At 36.2% G+C, this 23574-nt stretch overlaps 1 protein-coding gene across 1 annotated transcript in view; it reads right to left on the bottom strand.

Annotated features, from left to right (window-relative positions):
• The window catches only part of commd5 (COMM domain containing 5), a 39693-nt gene that overhangs the window by 10623 nt on the left and 5496 nt on the right, over positions 1-23574 (bottom strand). The window contains exons 3-5 of the mRNA XM_055178329.2: positions 2071-2099; positions 1857-1907; positions 1691-1786 (exon numbers count right to left, since the gene is read on the bottom strand). Of these exons, the coding sequence (XP_055034304.1) occupies positions 1691-1786; positions 1857-1907; positions 2071-2099 (176 nt within the window). The remainder of the gene's footprint in view (positions 1-1690; positions 1787-1856; positions 1908-2070; positions 2100-23574) is intronic.

A 23574-nucleotide genomic window follows, 5' to 3' on the forward strand; every position in this document is an offset into this window, starting at 1 on the left:
AACTGACATGTAAAATCATTAAATAATTCCATAAATTTTTCTTACTTTAAAAAAGCTTTTTATTTTATTCACTTTTTGCACTTTAATTGTAAAGATGTTCCTACAATTAAAAATAACTAGTTTGAGATGTATATTCCCTTGTCGTTTTTGAACTATACTAGAATCCTCCACCTCTTCCCGCTGTAAAAAAAGTAACTTTTACTCTGAGTAAAGTTAAAATGACTTAATTTTTACTTTTACTTGAGTAGATTTTTAGACAAGTAACTTTACTTTTACTTAAGTAAAATATTATAAAAGTAACTTTACTTTTACTTGAGTACAATATTTTAGTACTTTTTCCACCTCTGTGCCTGCCTATGGCCGGTTCATCAAGAACGGTGTCTACACTGACCCGCCACCTTCAAACACTTTAGTTGGTTCAAGTGGTTTACGTCATGTCGAGAAGACGCTGTGTTCCATGCTGTGAAAGCAAATTTATTTCCACTTCCAAAGGATAATTACATTTCTATCATGTGGTGTACTGATTACATTGGCAGGGATGCAATTATGTGGAACACTCAACAAAGAATGTCAACTGCAAGACTTTACATAAAATGCAGCGTGCGCAGGTAAGTCAGTCCTACAATCTTTCTCGCTCTTCCTCACACTCGCTCTCTCGCATGCGTGCACATGCATGAGAGAAAGCGGATCTTTGTCTATTTCTGAATTTATCAATCTCTGAGAAATTATGTGATATATAAATGTATATTTTGAGAAAATAACAGTGTTTTTTGACCTTGTATGCATTTAAACCTATTTTAGGGGACTCCAAAACAATATTAGGAAACTTTAAAAGGACATTCCACTTTTTTCGAAAACACGCTCACCTTCCAGCTCCCCCAGAGCCAAACATCCGATTCCTACCGCCTTGGAATCCATTCAGCCGATCTCCTGGTCTGGTGCTAGCACTTTTAGCATAGCTTAGCACAATCCATTGAATCTGATTAGACCATTAGCATCGTGCTCAAAAATGACCAAAGAGTTTCGATATTTTTCCTATTTAAACATCGACTCTTCTGATATTACGCACTGCCCGAAAATAGTCCACTTGATTACTTTTAATAGCATGGGACTATTTTCGGGCAGTGCGTAACATCACTACATCATTCCTAATTACATCAGCAGCAAGTCACTGATTATTATGCCAGAATGAAAGTATAGTAGCCATATCTGCCTAGAAAATCGCAACTCCCAATTTGCCGTCGGTCCCAGTACACAATGCAACTACAGAAGAGTCAAGTTTTGGATGGGAGAAATGTCGAAGCTCCTTGGTTATTTTTTTAACGCAATGCTAATTGTCTAATCAGATTCAATTGATTGTGCTAAGCCATGCCAAAACTGCCAGCGCCAGACCCGGAGATCAGCCGAATGGACTCCAAAACGGCAAAAATCAAACGTTTAACTCCAGGGGAGCTGGAAAACGAGCATACCCCCAAAAAAAAGTGAAAATACCATATGATGGGCACTTTAAATTCTTTATCGGTTTTTAAAAACAATAATTTGAGGTATTTCAGAAGTATACTTTGTTGGTCTGAGGAAGGATATGCCCTGAGGATGGTCTTTTGACCGAAAGCTTGGTGATTATATTTGATTAAATTTGCTTCAAGGATTCAAGTGTGCAGACAGTTTATTTATTTTTAGTAGTATATACCTTGTTGAAATGGCAACATCAACTCTCCACCTGAACTCCTCAATCTTTGGCAAACTTGGTCCCTGAAGTGCAGGACTAACTTTCATTGAGGTTTGCCTGGAAAAGCAATCTGAATCTGTTAATCCTGTCAGAAATGTTGAATCATGTCTGTTCATTTAAAACATACCTGTTTCCAAAGACAACACTAGACACATCTGCAATGAATTCTTCAGTAACTCTGTTAGCAAAGAGTAACACTCCATTTAATTATGCACAGTCATCAGTTGCATGTTTTGTTGAAATAATATTGAAATAATTGAAATTGAAATAATTATACATTTTATTTTTTATAATTATACATTTGTATACATTTTAAGAAATCATTATTCTGTTACTCCTACCTAAGTGCTCTGAGATCCTCACTGAAAACCTAAAACAAAGAGAATTAATTATACTGTATGTCTTCATATAGTAGGGTAGGAAGGGGGGGTTCACCTGCACCCGAAAGGTATATTTTTTTAACCTAGTTTTTTGTAATCCTTAAGGTAGAAAAGGAATTTTGATGTTCCCCATGCAAATTATTGTCCCATGTGTGATTTTTTGTATCATCTTTTGTGTCCGTGCTTGATTTTCGGCCTTGAAAATGGAAAACTTTAAATCAACATAGAATCTGTACAATACATTCTACAGACACAATCCACCCCATTTCCTCTTCGTCTTTGCACGAGGAATTGATAGATATGACGATTGTCATGATTAGATGATGTATAATGCATAAAAACTCAAATAAACACAAAAAAATGTAAATAAAATTGTGACATTGGATCACTGGAACTCCTCCCCTATGGACCCTATTGATATATGTCTTCTAACTTTTGTATTTTTACAGTCTGTAAGATGTCTAATAAACAAACGTTGATGATCCACACCTGAAATATTGTCACGTGTATGTCTTTTCTGGCTATATTGGTTGCCTCCCTGGATTTCCAAAAAAAGCAAAAAAGAACATTTACATAACGTCTTAACTGTACATTATGTAATGACAAATGTCTTTTTCAAACTGGTATATATTTGTAATGCTTCAGGTGTCTGATAAACATATTCCACATTAAAATATTGTGCCAAGTTTTTTATTTAGATTGGAATCAATTTGAAACTTAGAGCAATAAGTGTGGTCGAAAGTTAATAACTCTGAAGGCCTTCAGAAAGTCCAGACTTAGAAAGCCCAAAATACAAAAAAAGCTGTTTGGAGTAATCCAGTGCCACACTGTATCAGTGCCGGCCTATCTTCCCAGCTTCTCTTTTTTTGCAATTGATGCATGCTAATCATCCTCAAAAAAAGAGAAGAGTGATATCGATGGTGAGTCTGAAAAATATACTCCTCTACCAAGTTTGAAGCTGCCTTGAAGACATTAAGGAAAAATAAAGTCAACACTGTTATACTATAATAGCTAATTGGCTAGTTGGTGATCATTGCTAATCATGCCCAAGTCAAAGAAACAAAAGGAAGAAAATGATAGTGAGTCTGAAGTGTTTAATCCTGCTACAAAGAAATCCAAGAGAGATGATGGTGTCAAATAATAATAATAATAATAATTTGTTACATTTATATAGCGCTTTCCGGCAGCACTCAAAGCGATTTACATACGAAAGGGGGATTCTCCTCAACCACCACCAATGTGCAGCATCCACCTGGATGATGCGACGGCAGCCATATTGCGCCAGAACACCCATCACACACCAGCTTATTATTGGAGAGGAGACAGAGTGATATAGCCAATTAGTATGGGGGGATGATTAGTAGGCCAACGGGCAAGTTTGGCCAGGATGCCGGGGCACACCCCTACTCTTTTTCGAAAGACATCCTGGGATTTTTTATGACCACAGAGAGTCAGGACCTTGGTTTAACGTCTCATCCGAAGGACCACACTGATGGCCATGTGAGAAGGACTATGTGAGATACCTCAGTTGGATTCAACCCAGGAAGAGACTGACAACCGGGTTGTTCTGTACTTGCTGTATGCCGCTCAACTGGGGCACAAGGGGGCTGTGGTGAGGACTGCAGACAGACATTTTCTTCATCCTCCTACACCACGCCCAATCCGTCCCGCTGACCATCTACGTCGACATTGGGATCGGAAAGCACAGGCAGATCCTAAATGTCAGCGAACTGGCAGAATGTAAGGGGGAAGACTACTGCACAATACTCAGCCTCTACATCTTCACAGGGGAAGCTTTACAAGTACCTTTAGAGGCAAATGGAAAGTTGGGTCTCTGAAAAAGCTGCAGAGTAATCCAAGTACCATGCAGCTTTCAAGTGAGTTTTTTCAAGGCAGATACTGTATTCTGTAGCATGTAATGGCAATTACAGTTTTTTACAGATGCTAGGACACATTTCTCAATACATAGGTCACTTTTGCAAAACTCTTTACACAGTTCTCCTAACCAACTTTCAGCTTGGCAAAGCAGTTCATTTCACATTCAAAATGCACTACAACTACCAAAACACTTTATTCAGGTCTCAAATTAACTCATTCTTCCAGAACACTAGCAAATGTAGACAGCCGACAAACACACTTTGTCACCCACAAAACAATGACCTAAAAACACTAACAACATGTAGCTTTATACAATGTTTTCTTGTGTAAAACAAGGACACATTTCTGTTTATAATTCACTGCAATATATGTTACTGGAATGAATCAGACATGATGCAGAATTCTTCAATATTTTATGTAGTTTATTTTTTATTTTTTGCACTGAGTAATTTCAGAACACAAGAATTTGTATACACACCATCCACTGATACAGATACAATAGTAATGCTAATCTACTCGGTCTTCCATATTTGGCCAGTTGTTTTTATAGCATTTAATTTATAAGATTTAAAATATATATCATTAAAATATTACTGTAGAAATGTCTTATTCAGTTTTGTATTATGTTATTGTTTTGAACATAAGTTTAACAGTTTTGAAAACAGTATGTAAGCATGTGCAAATTGGCCTGTATGTATAAAGAGTTTTGGCAGTTGTTGTGTCTGAGTGAGAAAAGAATTCATGAAATTTGAGAGATGTAGTTATTAAATGCATTTTGTGCCAAAGCAATGATAATTGATCCTCGGTTTATCCCAAATAGACTTCTGTTGTGCTCACTGTGTGAAGAGTTTTGCAAAAGTGACCTAAGTATTGAGAAATGTGTCCTAGCATCTGTAAAAAACTGTAATGCTGAACATAGGTATTGATACATTGTGACTTTGTAATACTATAATTATTTATGTCCTCAGAAAACTTGGTGATCAATGGTCTGTGGAGCCAGATGTGGTGGAGGACATCGAGACATTAGATGTGTAATGTATGGCCAGGCTCGCGAAAAATCTGTGAACAACGTGCGCAGCATCATGCTGAAAAGAATGATTGGAGAGGATGAGACGCTTACCACCAGATCAAAGGTGGATCTGTCCGGGCTCCCGCCCTGCAGAGACAACCTGGTCCCACACATCAACTGTGTCAACCACCGTCTGGCCATCTACAAGAGAGCAGCCACACCGATATTCTGGTGTCCCAAGCCCCATGATCCTGGCCAAGGCTGGGAAAAGACTGAAGGGTACTCTGGAACCAGTGTGGTCTTGTGGACCTATCCTCCCCACTTCACTCACTGGTTTGCTTGAGGAAACAGTTGAGGAGATGGATGGAGATGGTGAAGACGACGAGGAGCAAGAGATCGATTATGAAGACCTGGGCTGTTTCTCAATTCCAAGAACGCAAAGAACGGACTTGCGTCCTTGTGGAGATTGAACTTGCCAGGCGACCTTGGAAGAACGAACTCAGAAGGTCGCGAGAACACAGAACGCACTTATGAGAATTGAGATATGTGCGATCTTCCTGTTGGTCACCTGACATCCGCCATTGTTTTGCCTCAATGACTTCTGGGGCGTAAAGCGATTTCAGCGCGCAAGTCTGCACTCGATGCATCCTCGATATCAAGAACACATCCGGGTATTTTCATGCGTCCTCTGTACTTGCGTTCTTGAGAATTGGAATGAACTTCGACTGTTAATGATGACGTAGAGCGAGGACACGAGAACACAAGATCGCTGAAGAACGCATATTGAGAAACAGCCCTGCTGTATGATGAATAGACTTCATTGCCCTTGACCTTTTGACCTTTGAATAGAATCACTTTTTTCTATTTCAGTTTATTCTAATGGGGATTTGTTATACCCTATATATACACATATTTGACTATATGAGTGGTTTTCTCTTTTGTTTCTATAAATATAATACCAAAATAACGGTTTGAATAGTAACTCCTTATTATGGAAGATGTTCAGTTGGACCAACATGTGACAATATTTCAAGTAGGGATCATCAACATCTGCTTCTTAGACATCCTAAAGACTGTAAAAATACAAAAGTTAGAAAACATATATCAATAGGGTCCATAGGGGAGAAGTTCCACTGATCCAAGGTCACAGATTTTTTTAAATTATTTGTGTTTATTTTAGTTTTAATGCACCATACATCATCTAATCATGACAATCCTCATATCTATCAATTCCTTATGCAAATATTAAGAGAAAATGGGGTGGATTGTGTCTGTAGGATGTATTGTTCAGATTCTATGTATATTTAAAGTTTACATTTTCACAGCCGAATATCAAGCACGGTCACAAAAGATGGTACAAAAAATCACATATGGGACAATAATTTGCATGGGGAACATCAAAATTCCTTTACTAGACACCTTAAGGACTACAAAAAACTAGGTTAAAAAAATATACCTTTCGGGTGCAGGTGAACCCCCCCTTCCTACCAGACTAATAAACACATGGCATATTTGTTATACAAGACAACCGAGAAAATAATATATTACTTTTTGCTAGCCCTATTAAAATTTTTGTTAATGACGGTTAATTGTCTGTTTTATTGCTTTGACATTTAATTCTTTTTAATTTTTTTGTTTGTTCATGAAATAATTTTCGCACATTGTTGTGATTATTTAAATTAAATATTTTGCAAGGTTAACCTGGTAGTAAATATTAATACACATAACACATATATAAACGTAATTATTTAATGAATATATCTTTCAAAAACTGAAAATTCTTCATGAGAAATAAACACAATAAAGTATCTGAAAAATAACTGAAAATAAAAATGCAATAAAAATAAGCAGACTATACCAGAACAGGTCTTAAATGGAGGCCAATCCTACTAAGGTCACATTAGTACTGTCTGTAGTGGCTGCAAAAAAATCTATTCCTTACAGATCCAGATCATTCTTTACTTCATTTGGAATTGCTGTTCTGGAAATGAAAGTTTTACATGGCAGTTCATTCTGCCTACCAAAGTTTTGTATCATTTCTTTAAATGCAGTTTTTTTCCCACTGTATTGAATGGCTATGGCTTTGCAATGTATTGCATTAGACTGTCATTTAAAGAGCGCCATCTGATACTGTCTCGTTTCACATGCTGCAGCTCCCCATGTGTTTTTTAAAGAGATGTGCAATCATCGTGGTGATCTGAAATCATCGCGATGAGATCAATCAATCTCGATAAGACAATTATATATGATCATTGTGACAGTCCTACTGACTATTTAATCATAGTTCGATTCCTTAATTTAGCTGCAAGCAGCATTGATCAGGCTCAGCCACCTGTGCCACTACCACCCTGTGGCTAGGATAGCAGCGAATGGTAGGCAATATGCATTTAAGCAGGTAAATATATAAAATGACGATCAAATGTCATTTATATGTGCAACATTTCCTTTTGTCAGCCTGTGACGCTATGACTTAGTGAGAATATTCCTGTTTAGTCCAGCATTCTTATCAAACATGTCAAGTTTGGGGCAGATTAGACATTGGCTGCTTCTCAATTCTTATTTGTGCAACCTTGTTTCCTTTCCTCGCTCCGCGAAGATAGATGAGATGAAGCATTAAGTGAAATGGCATATCCTCATTCCTCGCTCTCTGTATAAAGTTCATTATCTATTATCAATTGCATTAAAAACACCAAATATTTAACAAAAAACAAAAAATTAATACACACATTGAGTTAGAGTTCATAGCCTTAGGTCCGTGTACTTTTTCGTTCATTCATTATTCTATTTCGGAATGAAAGATGAAATTTAAAAAAGTGTGCAGCTTGGTTTTTTGTTTAAAGGAAAAAAAGCAGAAATGGCTGTTTTTTGTTTTCCAAATGTATTGTTGTCATCAAGTGGTGGTGTTGGAAAATCGGACGACATTCGGTCCCTGTACGTTTTATTCATTTGATATCCTATCTGAAATCAAGTAAAGAGAAATCGGCTCGTGTTTTCCTTTCGTTTCTTTTCATTTAGTTTAACAAATGAAAAATGAGATTACGGCTCGATTTTTCATTTGTGGTTTACAAATCAGTTCATGAGTTCTATTTCATTTAAGCCTCTGGTCGTCGCAAAAACGCCCCCCTCCATCTGATTGGCCAAACCGCACCCTGGCTTTCTTGTGTCAGGCAGAATAAGAGTCCTTCAAGTAACTCCCCATGATATTTGATGCAGAAATATATTTCGGAACACATAATTAATGCTGCTGCGAAACTTTGCCTCTAATATACAACATTTGAGAGATCAGTATACTGACACAGAGTTTGAGATTGTATAATTTTTTATTTTTGTGTGGATAATTTTTGTAGTAGCTCTTTACCTATCCCAGTGATAAATTACCCACTGGATGGAAAATTATTTGACGTAAAAATCATTGTAATGTTAATATTAAATATGTTAAAATGTTGATTTTTATGTCAAGTACTAGTGTAAAATATTACAATATATCACACTTGTACCTAATAGCCTACACAACCTCGGTGTGCACGTGTCACAACTGAATGAATAATAATAATAATAAAGTTAAAAAGTCGGACTGTAAGCGTGTGTAAAAAATAGCTTTGTATGTTTGTAATATTTCTGCAGTAATTTTGGTCGCTATATAAGCAAGGCGTGTACCCAATCTAGAAATCACAAAGGGGGTTGACATAATGACGTGTAGAATTTTTTTTTCTAATTCCTGCAGTATGTTGTTAAGTAAGTAAAGTTCAAACAGGGTATGAGCATTCATAAACACTTTTGTGAGGATATCTTAATTCTCAAAACAAGCTTATTTGCATCTTTGTGAAATTTAAATCAAATGTTTGTACATCATTTTCTATCGCATCGACTGACATGCATCTGTCTGCACCTATGCATCTTAGTTATTTAATTGTTCCGCACTTGTTAAAGGAATAAAATTATCATGAAAATGGCCTAGATGAAAAACAACTGAACATTCTAATAAAAACACAATTTATTTCATATTTAATGAATTTATTTAATATTTTCAATGTGTTTATACGTTTTTTAAAGACAGTCTCCCTTTGAAATCTTGCACTGTAAAAAAATATTCAGTGGCTTTGTAAACATAACAAAAATAAATTAATAAAGTATCTTAATAAAATGTATTAATGTTTTTTTAGTTGGACAAACCGAAATAAATGACTAAAAACTGAACAGATATGTTTGTGTAAAATGTATATTATTGTGGTGTATTCATCAAATAAAATGGATATCCTTAATATTTCTTGTACATTTTAATCAATATATTTGAGAATATCACACTTACATATTTAAGCTTTTAAAACTGTAATAATTGCTCATTTCAAATTAATATTATTTGTATTTAACATCAACTTCAAAAATTTAGTACATTTCACGCCTAACTTTAACTATGATTTACTTGATATTTTTGATGAAACATTTTTACATTGTATTATTTGAGTGAATGTAGGCAAAAAAATTAAATAGATCACATTAATTTAAAAATCAGAGAGCCAACGGTTTTTAATCAGCAGCAGAAGAATTTGCGCCTTTTGCGGACAACAAACACCTCAGAAACGCCTCAAAAATCCTGGTAAGTGTTGAGTTTATGAATATTTACATTAACAGTATTTACTTTGTTAATGAAATATTGTCTGTGTTCTTGTGTAAACAACTTTATTTAATTTGAATACTGTCGGAGTCTGTCATGTTATGGGTACACTAACAGCTTTCTGTGCACATAGGCTGCTAGAATAATCGTGACTATTTTTATTTTACATATTTATTCAGGTCACCAAAATGTTAATACAACTTTGCCACTTGAAATGTGTGTAAAATAATCAATTTCTGATCGTTTTATTACTGCACAATGTGGCTGTATGCGTAGAAAAACACACCGCATGGGGTGTAGGACAAACAACTCCAATGCAGGTATCTCAGTTGAGTTTCGCATTCAATAGCGTGAGCAGTCATACAGAGTCTACTCCCTACCTGGAATTTGAGAGACGTCTCAGAGTTTATCAGCTCATTGTTTTTGAAACTTCACTGTTTGTCATTTTGAATGTACATTAATGTCATGTGTTTTACTTGTCATATTTGACAAACAAATCTTCAATAAAATAACTGGAAAATTGCATTGTTTATCATTGATAATTGATGGTTCAGTATGAAATAAATCCACTTTACATTAATTAAGTAAATACAACTATTTTTTAGTTATATAATATTCACAAAAATTTCAGCTACATCAACTTTACATTTGTAATTATATTTACTCTTTTTTTGTGTGGAATTCACTAATCATGACTATTACTTTTCTTTAGGATTTTTGATTAGATCTACTCAATTTTATTTGAGACAGGAAATAAATTTAATTATTGAAATATACTAGACTTACAGCTTTAAAATGTATTCAATATTTTAAGTGTAGATCATAGTAAAAGTTTTTACAGTGTGCCATGTCCATCTTAGCAGACATATACCAATACTATAATTTAAACAGATCAATGCTATATGGTAACAGATGGCATGCATTGTTTATGAAGTAATTATGAAATCCTTAATAACATATTTTACCTGGCCCACTTATTCAGCTCACATATCTTTCATATATTTCATAAAATATCAAAACTGCAAGTGGGAGATACTACAGACATTGTAAATTTTGTTAGTGATTTTATAGTATGTAAAATCACTTTCCATTAGGGATGCACCGATAGTATTTTTTGGGGCCGATACCGATACCGATTTAAACAGACAACTTCTGGCCGATACCGATATTAAACACTTGTATACAATACTATACAGTTGGTCTATTAGCTAGTTTATTTCTGCATCAAATTATTTTTACTGAACATGGATTGGATCTAATTAACATTCAACTGACCAACATAATAAGAAAGGCACAAATTAAGCTAAAACAAATATAATAGGACAGCATGACAACCTTCAAAGGTGGTTTTAGCAATCAGCATTTATTTTATTAACAACGTTAACTCATTTTTTACATATAATGGATTTCTTTATGCAGTTAATTAATAAACAATCGATATCGGGCTTTCTCGTGCTATTGCCGATATGCCGATGGTTTCAAATTAATCTAAAATCGGCCGATAAATATCGGCGGCCGATACATCGCTGCATCACTACTTTCCATCCAGTGGGTAATAAAGTAACGTTACTTTTGCATTTATCAACACGAAAAGGTAGACCTACTACAACAAGAATGATAAAATGCTCTTAACAAACTCAAACTCTGTGTCAGTATACTGTGCTTGCGATCTTTCAAGTGTTGTATATTAGAGGCAAAGCTTCGCAGCAGCATTAATTATGTGTTCCGAAATAAATTTCTGCATCAAATCTCATGGGGAGTTATCAGTGAGCCCTGCTTCACGTCGCAAACTTGTGTGACTCTTATTCTGCCTGACACAAGAAAGCCGGATTGGCCAATCAGATGAAGGGGGCGTTTTAGCGACGACCAGAGGCTTAAATGAAATATAGAACTCATGAACTGATTGTAAACCACAAATGAAAAATCGAGCCGTAATCTCATTTTCCATTTGTTAAACTAAATGGAAAAACGAAAAAACGAGCCGATTTCCAATTTCTCTTTACTTGATTTCAGAATTAGTAAAACATACCCTGAATCTTACCGAAATGTCGTCCGATTTTCTAATACTATTATTTGATGGCAACAATACATTTGGAAAACAAAATACAGCCATTTCTGCTTTTTTTCTTTTAAACAAAAAAACAAGCTGCACCCTTTTTTAAATTTCATCTTTCATTCCGAAATAGAATAATGAATGAACGAAAAAGTACACAGACCGCCTTACTATATAAAAAAGACTTTTTATATCTTAAAAGTGCTATAAAATAAATATGTGTGTCTATACCACTGATCATTTATGTAGATCATCTATAAATAAATATTAAGTGTATTGTCTGAGGCAATAAAGCTTGATCGAGCTTAGGAGTCAGGATAGTAATAATAAATAGTGTTACAGTAACACTTTTAGGTATTGTAGTCTGTTTTAGAAAAAAAGCTCCTTATACTGCTGACAAGAAATGCACAGCAATTACAATAATGCTTGCAGCCCTGTTTAGATAGGCCCGAAAGAGATTTCGGCCTGGGTACAGTTTTTTTTAGTAATTGTGAACACATGTTTGTTAAAACTAGTAATATTTCCTAATTAAACTAAGGCCTAGTCCTGGCTTAAGCTAATCCCTGTCTGAGAAACTACCCCTTTAAAAGCTCTCTATGGAGAATTTCATTACCATAATGTTTGATTCCTGTTCTTTGTTTCTTGTTGTTTGTTCTAAACTTTGTTTGCATTGGTGAATCTAATACTTTTCTTCACCTACATTTTTTAATGTACTGTAAATGTCACCAAATCAGTATGGCCCGGTACAGTAATAATTTGAATAATAAATAATTTGCATTGCATATGTGTCGAACACTGCCATCCGCGCTTAGCCGCAGTGAATATATACTTAAAAATCTGCATTGACATGTACGCGAGCCGATCGCGGAAAAGAAGTATACCCAGTCCACAAGTATGCACAGCTTACACAAAACAATGTTCCGTTGCTGGTCAAATGCAAAAACCAAAGAACTGCCACACTGGTGAGCTAACATTTCCTTTTATTATTGACAATCTCCTCGGCCACAGCACTCATTTTTACACGTTTTCGTGCTTTTCCTGTTACATGCGCCTGTTACATGGCGCAACTGTACCCCACAGCAACACTTGTTATTGACTGTTTGCTTGTCAATCACAATGCTCCTTTATAAGGACATATAATAGGTTGTTTAAGATCTAGGAATGGCGATGTAATGTAATCCAATGCAGTTTTAGCAATGCATTAACAGTAGGGGTGTCACGATTCTCCATATCCTCGATTCGATTACATTTTCAGATGAACATTCCTGTTTGCACCTTGAAACTTGCTTTTATTACCATCAGACGAGATTGTGTCTGGAGCCGTCTGGACGTGACATGGGGGCGTGGCAGCATCGACGATTCCGTTTTTTAATTCGAAGTTCAAGGTTGTGACTTAATCAGCCCAAAACCCGCCCAAACACCCAAAACATTTTAATCAACATCTTGGTTCAATTTGAACAGAATTTAGTTATTTAAACTGCCGCAATTAAAGCACCATACTATAGCTAACGATTAAACACCAGCAGCTAGTACAACAATAGGAAAATGACATCTCGTTCACATATACAGCTATGGCCCCTTGCCCACACGCACATTTAGGATAATTTAAATAACAATTTATTAATAACAAATCCAACAATGTCTTTTTTATTTATTTATATTACTGATAATAATATACCTGTATTTTACTCCTGATAAACAGATGTGTGAGTGAGAATGAGAGTCACTATAGGCTTACCTGTAACGTTTTACGCAGAACAATAATAGGCTGTTGGTTGTGTGTTAACTTGCAAGGATGCTGAGGAAGAATCTTTTTTTACATGAACATCTGAACTTTTCTGAACTATAACTTACAGCCTGGTAGAAGTTCATGGTGCCAGAACTAACTTAATTACAACCGGTTCTGTGCATCTGAAATGCTCCAATAATTCACCCACGGCATTAACGGATGTAGATACGTTGCTATCCGGAGTCTGTGTTGCACATTTGCAGTGCTATTTTCTGATTTAGATGCATTATCCATTGCTTCAGGCCCGGGTCACTCTCCCAGTTTCTGTATTTTTTATATATTTTCCAACTTTGACATCTTGATTTCCCGGTGGGACAGAACTGGCTGTCAGGCTGCTTTCACGTGTGATTGGCTAAACGCAGGCTCATCATCAGCGTGGCGTTAACACAAACACGTGCAGTGGCCATGGGTTTAGTAACGTCACGATGGAATACATGCACACTTGTGTTTTTTTATAATTACAGTAGCCTACAAAAAACCCGCCCAAATTTTGCACACCCCCCAAGCCAATTTTAAACTGCACAATCAAATTCAAAACCCGCCCAATCTGGCAACACTGCTCACAGCCAATTCCAAAGCGCAATAGACAATTTCTCAAATTAAGTACATTTCATGACACCTACAGTACAGTAAATGTTGTATCTTATGTTATGTTTTCAGTTGTGGTAGGAGTGTGTTATAGCTCTATATCATCATGGCCGTGATTAGGCCAGAAGAGTAATGGTAAACAGAGTAATGTAAAGCAATGTAATTTTACTCTTTAAGCTAAGTGCACTCTTTAACCTTTTTAAAAGGATGATGATCACTCTAGTGATGTACGCTGTTCTGTGTTGTCAATGTCAACATTCAGGTTGGGTTTCAGCCTTAATTTGCTTTTTTAAACAAAGCATCTTATAATGCCATAGCAGCAGCAAGAAGCTACTGGACTACAGAGTCGTTTTCATCCCAAAATGGCAGAAGTGTAGGGCTGCTGCTGCTGGTGTTGCAACATTTCACTTCTTATCAGTATACTTTCTTTGCCTTAGTCTTAGTCATCTGTCACTAAAGATTACTTGCTGACAAAAAAATAATAATTTTAACATAATTTAGTTTAACTAGAAATGAGTACTTAAAGGAACAGTATGTAAGAAATTTATATCAATTAATCATAAAATGGCCCTGATATGTCACTAGACATTGAGAAATCATTTTCATTTAAAATACTTATATCACTGACAACAGTGGTTTGGTCAGGATATTGTCATTTAAAAAGTGGAGTTGCAGCCCTCAACTGATGTTTATGTTGTTATGTTGTGTATTGGCCACCAGAGGGCTATTTCATAAAACTCGCTTGGAAAAGTGATGATTAAAGTTACAAACTCGACTTGAATTAACCTAACAAATGAGGCGAGGCTAAAGCGGTTTCAAAAAAGGTAAATGAAGCTTACGCAATCCAACTAAGTTGGCTTCATTTTGCGTGCAGTGTGCGTTGAGTGTGCGTTCACATGCTCTTTGTTTCTCAATGAATTGGGTGCGATGCGAAGCAAGCTCAGTGTCACATTGTATCCTTTCATGTTTCTGAACTTGAGCAGAGTTTTACCATTAACGTTAGAGGCCTTTCTTCACTGAGAGGACCCGTACAGTTCCGGGTTTATATTTGAAATGTCAGTCTGGTCCGGGTCGGTCCTAGTTTATTACTTTGGGTCCCAAGTATGATTAATGTGTGTAAAACCAGAGTCGATCGAAGAACGGCCGTGAGCGCTACCGCGCTAAAGCTCGAGTGCAGTTTCAGCGTGCCTCCGGTTTCTATGGTGATAACAACCGTCATCGGGACAGCAAGTAGACTTTTAAATCTTAAATAATGAGTGGATTAAGCTATTTTAATCGGCAAAAGAGAAATAGAAAGCAGAAGCAGTAAAAGTGCCTATCTAATAGAAATTATTACCATTATAACATCAGTCACATAATCTATAAACCTGCACTGTCTATTAATATACTGTACATAGTATAGTATTATATTGAGTTTGATAAAAGGGGTCTAATTGCTTCATATATCAGTGCAAAAACAGTAAGTGTTTTTGTGGTGCTTTGACAAACAGTGTCAGCTTTGTTTATGGCAAAGAAAGTTTGGGGTGGTTAGATTAATGAACTATAATGTGAAATTAATATTAATGTTCAATAATTCAAAGTATTGTGTTGTGTCACACATTATTAGTTCTGTGTCACATGTATAGTAGACCATTTTTTGTCGGTGGATTATAATGATTGCCCTTTTCACCAGCTACCACCACAAGTAAATTTCAGATCTGTGGGAAACATACATTTTGCATCCTCCAAATCTTCCTTCCTTCCCAATTTTTTGTTGATGCATTTTAATTAAATATAATAAATATGTATTTAAAAAATATATACAGTTTGCAATTATTTTGTTTTAAATGGGGGCGGGGAAAAAAATCGATTCGAATCGTAAATCGAGTTTTTTATTAAAAAATCTAAGATTTTTTTTATGGGGACGAATCGCCCAGCCCTACCATACATCAACATGCAGCATCTTTACATTGCTATTATTCAAATACTTTAACGTGTAACAAGAACATTTTAAGAATATCTTCTTTAGGATGACCCACACTCTGTTCATGTTACTTTTCAAACTGTTTCACTGGACATCCACAAAGAAAACCACAGGCAAAGTCCGTCAACCATACATCAACATGCAGCATTTTTACATTGCTATTATTCAAAATCTTTAACGTGTAACAAACAAACTGATTAATCCAGGTGAGCCTGACCTCAGTAGTCACAAACAAAGTGATTAATCCAGGTGTGCCTGACCTCAGTAGTCACAACAGCAGTATCAGACACACCTGGATGAATCAGTTTGTCCAATAACGGCACACAGGAAACAAGGAGCTGGCTGAAGTTCAGGAAGTAGTGCAGCTGGGCATAAAACCTATTGTCTGCTTTTTCATTTTCATGAAAATATATTATACTGGTTTCTGTCTTACACCTCAAAACATTTAGTAATTAGTTCATCGTGCAAGTAATGCAAAATTGGTGACCATCTGTTACTGTAAGCACACTCTTAAAACGAATGTGTTAAATTAACACATCTTGTGTCTAGTTAAGGACAACACATCTAGTGTGTTGTCCTTAATTTAACACATCTCTGTGTTATTTTTGGAACAACACACTTTGTGTTGTTTTAACACATCTTGTGTTGTCCCTTTTATTTATATGAACTCTAAATCAGCACGAAATGACACACAATGTGTCACAATCAACACACAATGTGTCAAATAGTTTAACACAAAGCAATGTGTTAAAATTAACACACCCTGGATGTGTTAATTTTAACACATTGCTTTGTGTTAAACTATTTAACACATTATGTGTTGTTTTTAACACATTATGTGTCATTTAAGTTCATAAAAAATAAAAGGGACAACTCAAGATGTGTTAAAACAACACAAAGTGTGTTGTTCCAAAAATAACACAGAGATGTGTTAAATTAAGGACAACACACTAGATGTGTTGTCCTTAACTAGACACAAGATGTGTTAATTTAACACATTCATTTTAAGAGTGTATACATGATATCAATAGCATTCTAAAGTTGCATAAAGTTGCATGCGATTTTGTTGTTGTTTTTTAACTAAAGGGGGCACCACAGTAAAAGTCCGCTTAGGGCAACCATTTGACCAGCAGCGGCCCTGTGTGTATGTAAAATTCTTGTATGTGTAGGCCTGGAGAGTCCCTAGTCCTGGCATCAAATTTAGGTGCCTCGGTCCGCAGGATTTTCATAGCGATACACAGCAAGTAGCTGTTCTTGTTACACGTTAAAAATTTTGAATAATAGCAATGTAAAAATGCTGCATGTTGATGTATGGTGTATGTATAGTTGACAGATTTGCCTATAGTTTTCTTTGAAAATGTCCAGTGAAACAGTTTGAAAAGTGACATGAACAGAGTGTGGGTCATCCTAAAGAAGATATTCTTAAAATGTTCTTGTTACACGTTAAAGATTTTGAATAATAGCAATGTAAAAATGCTGCATGTTGATGTATGGTTGACATACTTTGCCTATAGTTAGGGCCAGAGCACCGAGGACAGAAGATGACAACATGCAAAATATACTTCCAACCTTTTGTGTTGATACAACGATCGCGAATCGAATCCAGTCTATTTCAGATGTGTGAATGATACATGAAAGTCCAATAAAATACATCCAATGACCATTTTTGTCCACAAATGCGTATAATCCGTGAAATATAGATACATAGTCTGTTTACATCAGATTTCACATCTTCGACGTCTTGTCCTCAGACTGTAGGCGATTATTTGCGTCATAACACACTGTATATAAGATTACTCTGGGTTCCAATAACCAGGCGTTAAAACTTTGTTTTTAAAAGTAGGCGGGAGTATAATCCATAATATCCAATATAGCGCTGTTATTTCAGTGAGACATGATAACAGCAGGGTATCAGCGAGCGAAGTGACTGACTGCTCTGTGCTCTCTCTAGCTCCCTGGTGTGTGGAGACCTGCGAGTGGGGTGGTGGGCGGGAAAATTCAAACTGAATGTGACGAAACGGTTTGTTACGTAACAACGGAGCTGAGTTTGAACTCACGCAATCTGAAACTCAAGGCAGAGGACATTCACAAACCTGTATCTCACTCAAAACAGCATGGATGGATTTTTTTCCAAGTTTGTATGCTTGTGGGAGCATCAGAGAAACAAAATAACACCCCAAAACCCAGAAAAAGTGAGTTTTTCATAATATGGGCATTTTAAGGATTTTGAATAATACCAGGGCAAAAATGATGCATGTTGATGTATTGTGGCCAGTCTTTGTGTACAGTTTTCTTTGTTAATCTGCTGTAATTTATCTTGACAAGCCACAAACAGAGTGGGGTCATCATGAAAAAGATCCTGTCAATAGACAAACCCTGTAGGCAAAGCAAGAAAGCAATGTTTCAAAACATTTGGAAACATTTTAAAAAACAACAATATTTTTGTCAACAATTGAAAGTGAAATGTCTCATACTGTGATTAGACAATTTTTTTGTAATGTGTAATATAAAATACGTTTTTAATACGTTTATCTTGTTATTGGGTAAATTAACTGATTAAATAGCAAAAAAAAATGACGCCGGATGACGTCAAACACCGCGAGAGCGAGTCGAAATTAGCCTCCGTATTATTTCTCGAGCCACTCTCGCGGTACTTTGACGTCATGCGTTCGTCAAATCTTTCGGCGCGCGCGCGCAAAGTCGAATCGCGTAGGTCTATGTCAGTTTTCTGGCCGCTGCAAGTATCCGTACCGTTATGTTACAAAATGACGTGCATCACAATTTAGTCGCGGCTGGCTTGACCATGCATTTGAAGATCAGGGGCGTAGCGGGGGGGTGGCTTTTTTTCGGGCTCGAGCCCCGAATGTTTTGTCAAAAGCCCCGAATCTTTTCAGATCTGTAAAATTAATTCATCCAGGACGCTAGGTGGCGGCACTCAGCTTTAACTCTCCGGTCCCCCACTCAACTGAAAATGAATAAGAGATGTTGAAAATGAATAAGAGTGTTGAAGGCAAAATAACATTCTGAATCTCCCCACAGTAAACGCATTTTCAAAGTGTCTTTATTATTACAGTGCCTTCGTTATTACTGTAAGTGTATATTTATAGTTATGTGATGTAAATACTGTTAAATAGCGTCAACTGATATATTATCTGCATGGCTAACGTCTAACTTACTGTGGTGCTCTGGTCTAGTCTGCCTCATTGGTCATTGGTAACGTTGTATTTAAAGTACATTTAATAACAGTGAATTAAAACTTTGAAAAAACTTGCTCATTGTTGCATATATACTTTTTTATAGATGGATATACGATTTATATTTTTAAAGACGTCAGAAGTAAGAAGGTGAGAAAGTATATAGTTAGTTAGGTATGTTTTGTCCAAATGCATTTGAAATTCGCAATGATTTTACCTCAGAAATACATTGATAGACAGTTATAAAATGTGAATCCCCAATCTCTTACATTAAAATATCCTTATGCAGGGAACTACACTAACCTTTTCCACTGGTGGCACTTGCGCTACCAACTTTTTCAGTTACTGGCGCAAAATATGATTTGGTCGCACATATTTTTTTCAAGTTATATTAAGGCGCTCTAGTTAATAATGAACAATAATGAAACTGTATTGCATACAGATATGCTTTTTATTTTACTTGCCATCTTTTAAACCACATGCCGCCTTGTTTTCTTAAACGTTGCAGTCAGTGTTTCCCACAGATCTGAAATTTACTTGGTGGTGGTAACCAGTAAAAAGGGCTATCATTACCCACTGACAAATAATGGTCTACTATACATGTGACGAAGAACTAATAATGTGTGACACAACACAATACTTTGATTTATTGAAAATTAATATTAATTTCACATTATATTTCATTAATCTAAACACTCCAAACTTTCTTTGCCATTAACAAAGCTGACACTGTTTGTCAAAGCACCACGAAAACACTTACTGTTTTTGCACTGATATATGAAGCAATTAGACCCCTTTTATCAAACTCAATGTAATACAATACTATGTATAGTATATTAATAGACAGTGCAGGTCTATAGATTATAAATGTGACTGATGTTATGACTGATGTTATAATGGTAATAATTTCTATTAAATAGGCACTTTTACTGCTTCTTCTCTATCTTTCTATTTCTCTCTTGCCGATTTAAAAAGCTTAATCCACTTATTATTTCAATAATATTATTCCACTTATTTTATTTTCAAATCTACTTGCTGTCCCGGTGACAAACTTTACATTGCTTTGCTCGTTTAGTGCAATGGGCTTGACATTAGCACTGCTTTTTTGCTACAATCTGTGCAAACTTAATATGGATATGGTTTTAGAAAAGATATGGTTTATTAATAATAAGATTATTAAAAACATGTGAGAAAGAAAATGCAGCGCGTGGTCGTAACAAGAACCATCGCCATAGAAACCGAAGGCACGCTAAACTGCACTCGAGCTTTAGCGCGGTAGCGCTCATGGCCGTTTTCCGATCGACTCGGGTTATAAACTCAATATTAATCAGACCTGGGACCCAAAGTAATTAAACTAGGACCTAACCGGACCCGACAGACCATTTAAAATATAAACCCGGAACCATACGGGTCCCGCGTCCTCAGTGAAGAAAGACCTCTGCTCAAGTTCAGAAACATGGAAGACACCGCGCTTGCGTCGCGTCGCACCCAATTCATTGAGAAACAGCTGAGCACGCAAACGCACACTGATGGGGAGAGACACGACGTGCTTTCACGCAAAATGAAGCCAACGTTTGATGGCTCAGAGCACGTTATAAAACGTATTCTTAAAATCCACATTTTTGTTTTAATAAATGCTCATAGTAAATCATAGCATATTGTCTAAAACATTAGGTAGCACATTTGCGACCCATTAAAAATTAGGGTCGCAACGGCAGTTCAAAAGGTCGCATATGCGACCATTTTGGTCGCAGTGTAGCTCCCTGTTATGTGTGATAACTGTCAGTGCAAATAGGAAGAGAGGAGGGTGGAGAGAGATCACAGACAGACAGACAGAAAGAGAGAGAAACGCTTCCATAAGCAGGTGAAAAATTGTTCGGTCAATGAAGTCAAAAATTGTTATTCTTATGTAGCTTTATAGTTACTGGATTAGCCTTCAGCAAACATGTTTGCCTATTTTTGGATAAGAGAAGTTAAAGGGACACCATGAAACTTTTTGGCCACTAGGGGGTGCTAGACACGTATTTTTCACTTCTAGCGCCCCTAGAGCCCACAAGCGTCGCAGCACTGTCGCAAAGGAAAGGAACTGGCCAACCTTAAAACTAAACTAAAAACTAAACCTTTAAAATGCTAAACGATCAACATTTTGAGACAACAGGGAGAAACGCAGTCATGTTACAACCTTCTGATGAGGAACTCGTCGTGGCAGAAGCCATTTCTCAATCTGAAGGTTGCAGCCTCCGGATGTCGTATTTCTAAGCTGTATACGTCATCAAGACTGTCTTATTTCACAATATTAACAATTACAAAGTTGACTATTATACTTAGTTAATCGTAAATTGTTGCAGTATGCTTATGACTTGCGAATGTAATGCTCAGTTTACCTTAATAAACCAGGCTTGATGACGTGTGCAGCCTGCATATTTGACCTCCGGAGGCTGCAGCCTTCCAATTGAGAAACGACCAGACGTATTTCCTTGCCTTTTTCCAAACAAATATTGTTGCATCCTCTCTCTCTCCCCCTCGCCATCAGGATTTTCCGCAATGGCGCTCGTTATTCCTCTTTTTTGTGTGAAAATCGCTCCAAATCCAAGTAAACCGATGCGTTTAGGTCTGCCGCTTTGTAATACGTCACGCGAGTGACAGCGGAACGCAGCAAATGAGGAAGAGAGAAGAGAGAAACGCTCGGATCTGATTGGTGAATGAATAGGGTTTGGTTTTACACTGTGAGCAAGTTTGAGTGCTATAGCATCCTGGATTGTAATGTAAATATATCATAGACACAGTAAAAGAAAGGTAAATACGTGAACACAGCATCTGAATACAGGGAATTATATGCAATATAATCGCCGTAATTTATAAAGAACATCGCATTTATGTATGAATCAACAGTTTATATAAAAAATTGCCTTAAAGGGGAATCGAACCCGGGTCGCCCGTGTCATAGGTCCGTGACACTAAAGACTGTGCCACAGAGTCACATAATAGAACTGCTCTATACACTCCTTAAGTAGCTTCCAGCAAAATTCACGTTAAAAACAAATTGTGTGCAGGAAGTGACGTATGCCGTAAAGCAGTCGAATTTTGTAGTTTTTTTGTGCTCTGGTTACTACCAGAAACCCTAAGTTTTAAAATACGAGTAAAAGTGATACAGACCCCGTCAGGCTATGGTAGACATGTCATTCAACCTATTTAAAGTCGGTGTACTATCACAAGGGTCTTGAAAATTTATTATGAAGGTTGAAAAATTACATGGTGTCACTTTAAAGTATCATTGTCAAAATTTGTTATGTTGCAGTTTCAAAATGACAATACCAGTGTTGGGTAAGTTACTCAAAAAAGTAATTAATTACTAGTTACTAATTACATCTTCAATCATGTAATTAAATTACTTTACAAATTACTCCAAAAAGTATTTAATTATTAGTAATTACTTTCTAAATCCTATTTAGTACATGATACAAGGATAGGCTTGAAATGGCTCGAAGAAACAATATATAAAAGTACATCAATTATTCTGGTCCCACTTTAGGGTTCATTTCTCTCTATTAATTAACTATTCACTACTTTTGCCTCAATATACTCCAACTACTGCTTATTAATACTAAAGTAGTTGCAGTGTTTCCCACAGATCTGAAATTTACTTGTGGTGGTAGCTCGTGAAAAGGGCAATCATTATATCCACCGACAAAAAATGGTCTACTATACATGTGACAAAAACTAATAATGTGTGACACAACACAATACTTTGATTTATTAAACAAATATTAATTTCACATTATAGTTCATTAATCTAACCACCCCAAACTTTCTTTGCCATAAACAAAGCTGACACTGTTTGTTAAAGCACCACGAAAACACTTTATGTTTTTGCACTGATATATGAAGCAATTTGATGACCCCTTTTATCAAACTCAATTATATACAATACTATGTACAGTATATTAATAGACAGTGCAGGTCTATAGATTATAAATGTGACTGATGTTATAATGTTAATAATTTCTATTAGTTAGGCACTTTTACTGCTTCTGCTCAATCTTTCTATTTCTCTTTTGCCGATTAAAAAAGCTTAATCCACTCATTATTTCAGATTTAAAAGTCTACTTGCTGTCCCGATGACAGACTTTACATTACAGCTTTGCGTTTTTTATATCCCGAGTCAGATAGAGCTTTGCTCATTCAGTATTAGCACTGCTTTTTGCTACAATCTCTGTGCAAACTGTTTAGATTTTAGTAAAGATATGGTCTATTAATAGTAAGATTATAAAAAAACGGGCTAAAGAAAAAATGAAGCGGCACATGTTCGTGACAAGAGCCAGCTGTTATCGCCAAAGAAACCGGAGGCACGCTGAAACAGCACTCGAGCTTTGCGC

The sequence above is a fragment of the Misgurnus anguillicaudatus genome, chromosome 16 (assembly GCF_027580225.2).
Source record: "Misgurnus anguillicaudatus chromosome 16, ASM2758022v2, whole genome shotgun sequence".
Lineage (NCBI taxonomy): Eukaryota > Metazoa > Chordata > Actinopteri > Cypriniformes > Cobitidae > Misgurnus > Misgurnus anguillicaudatus.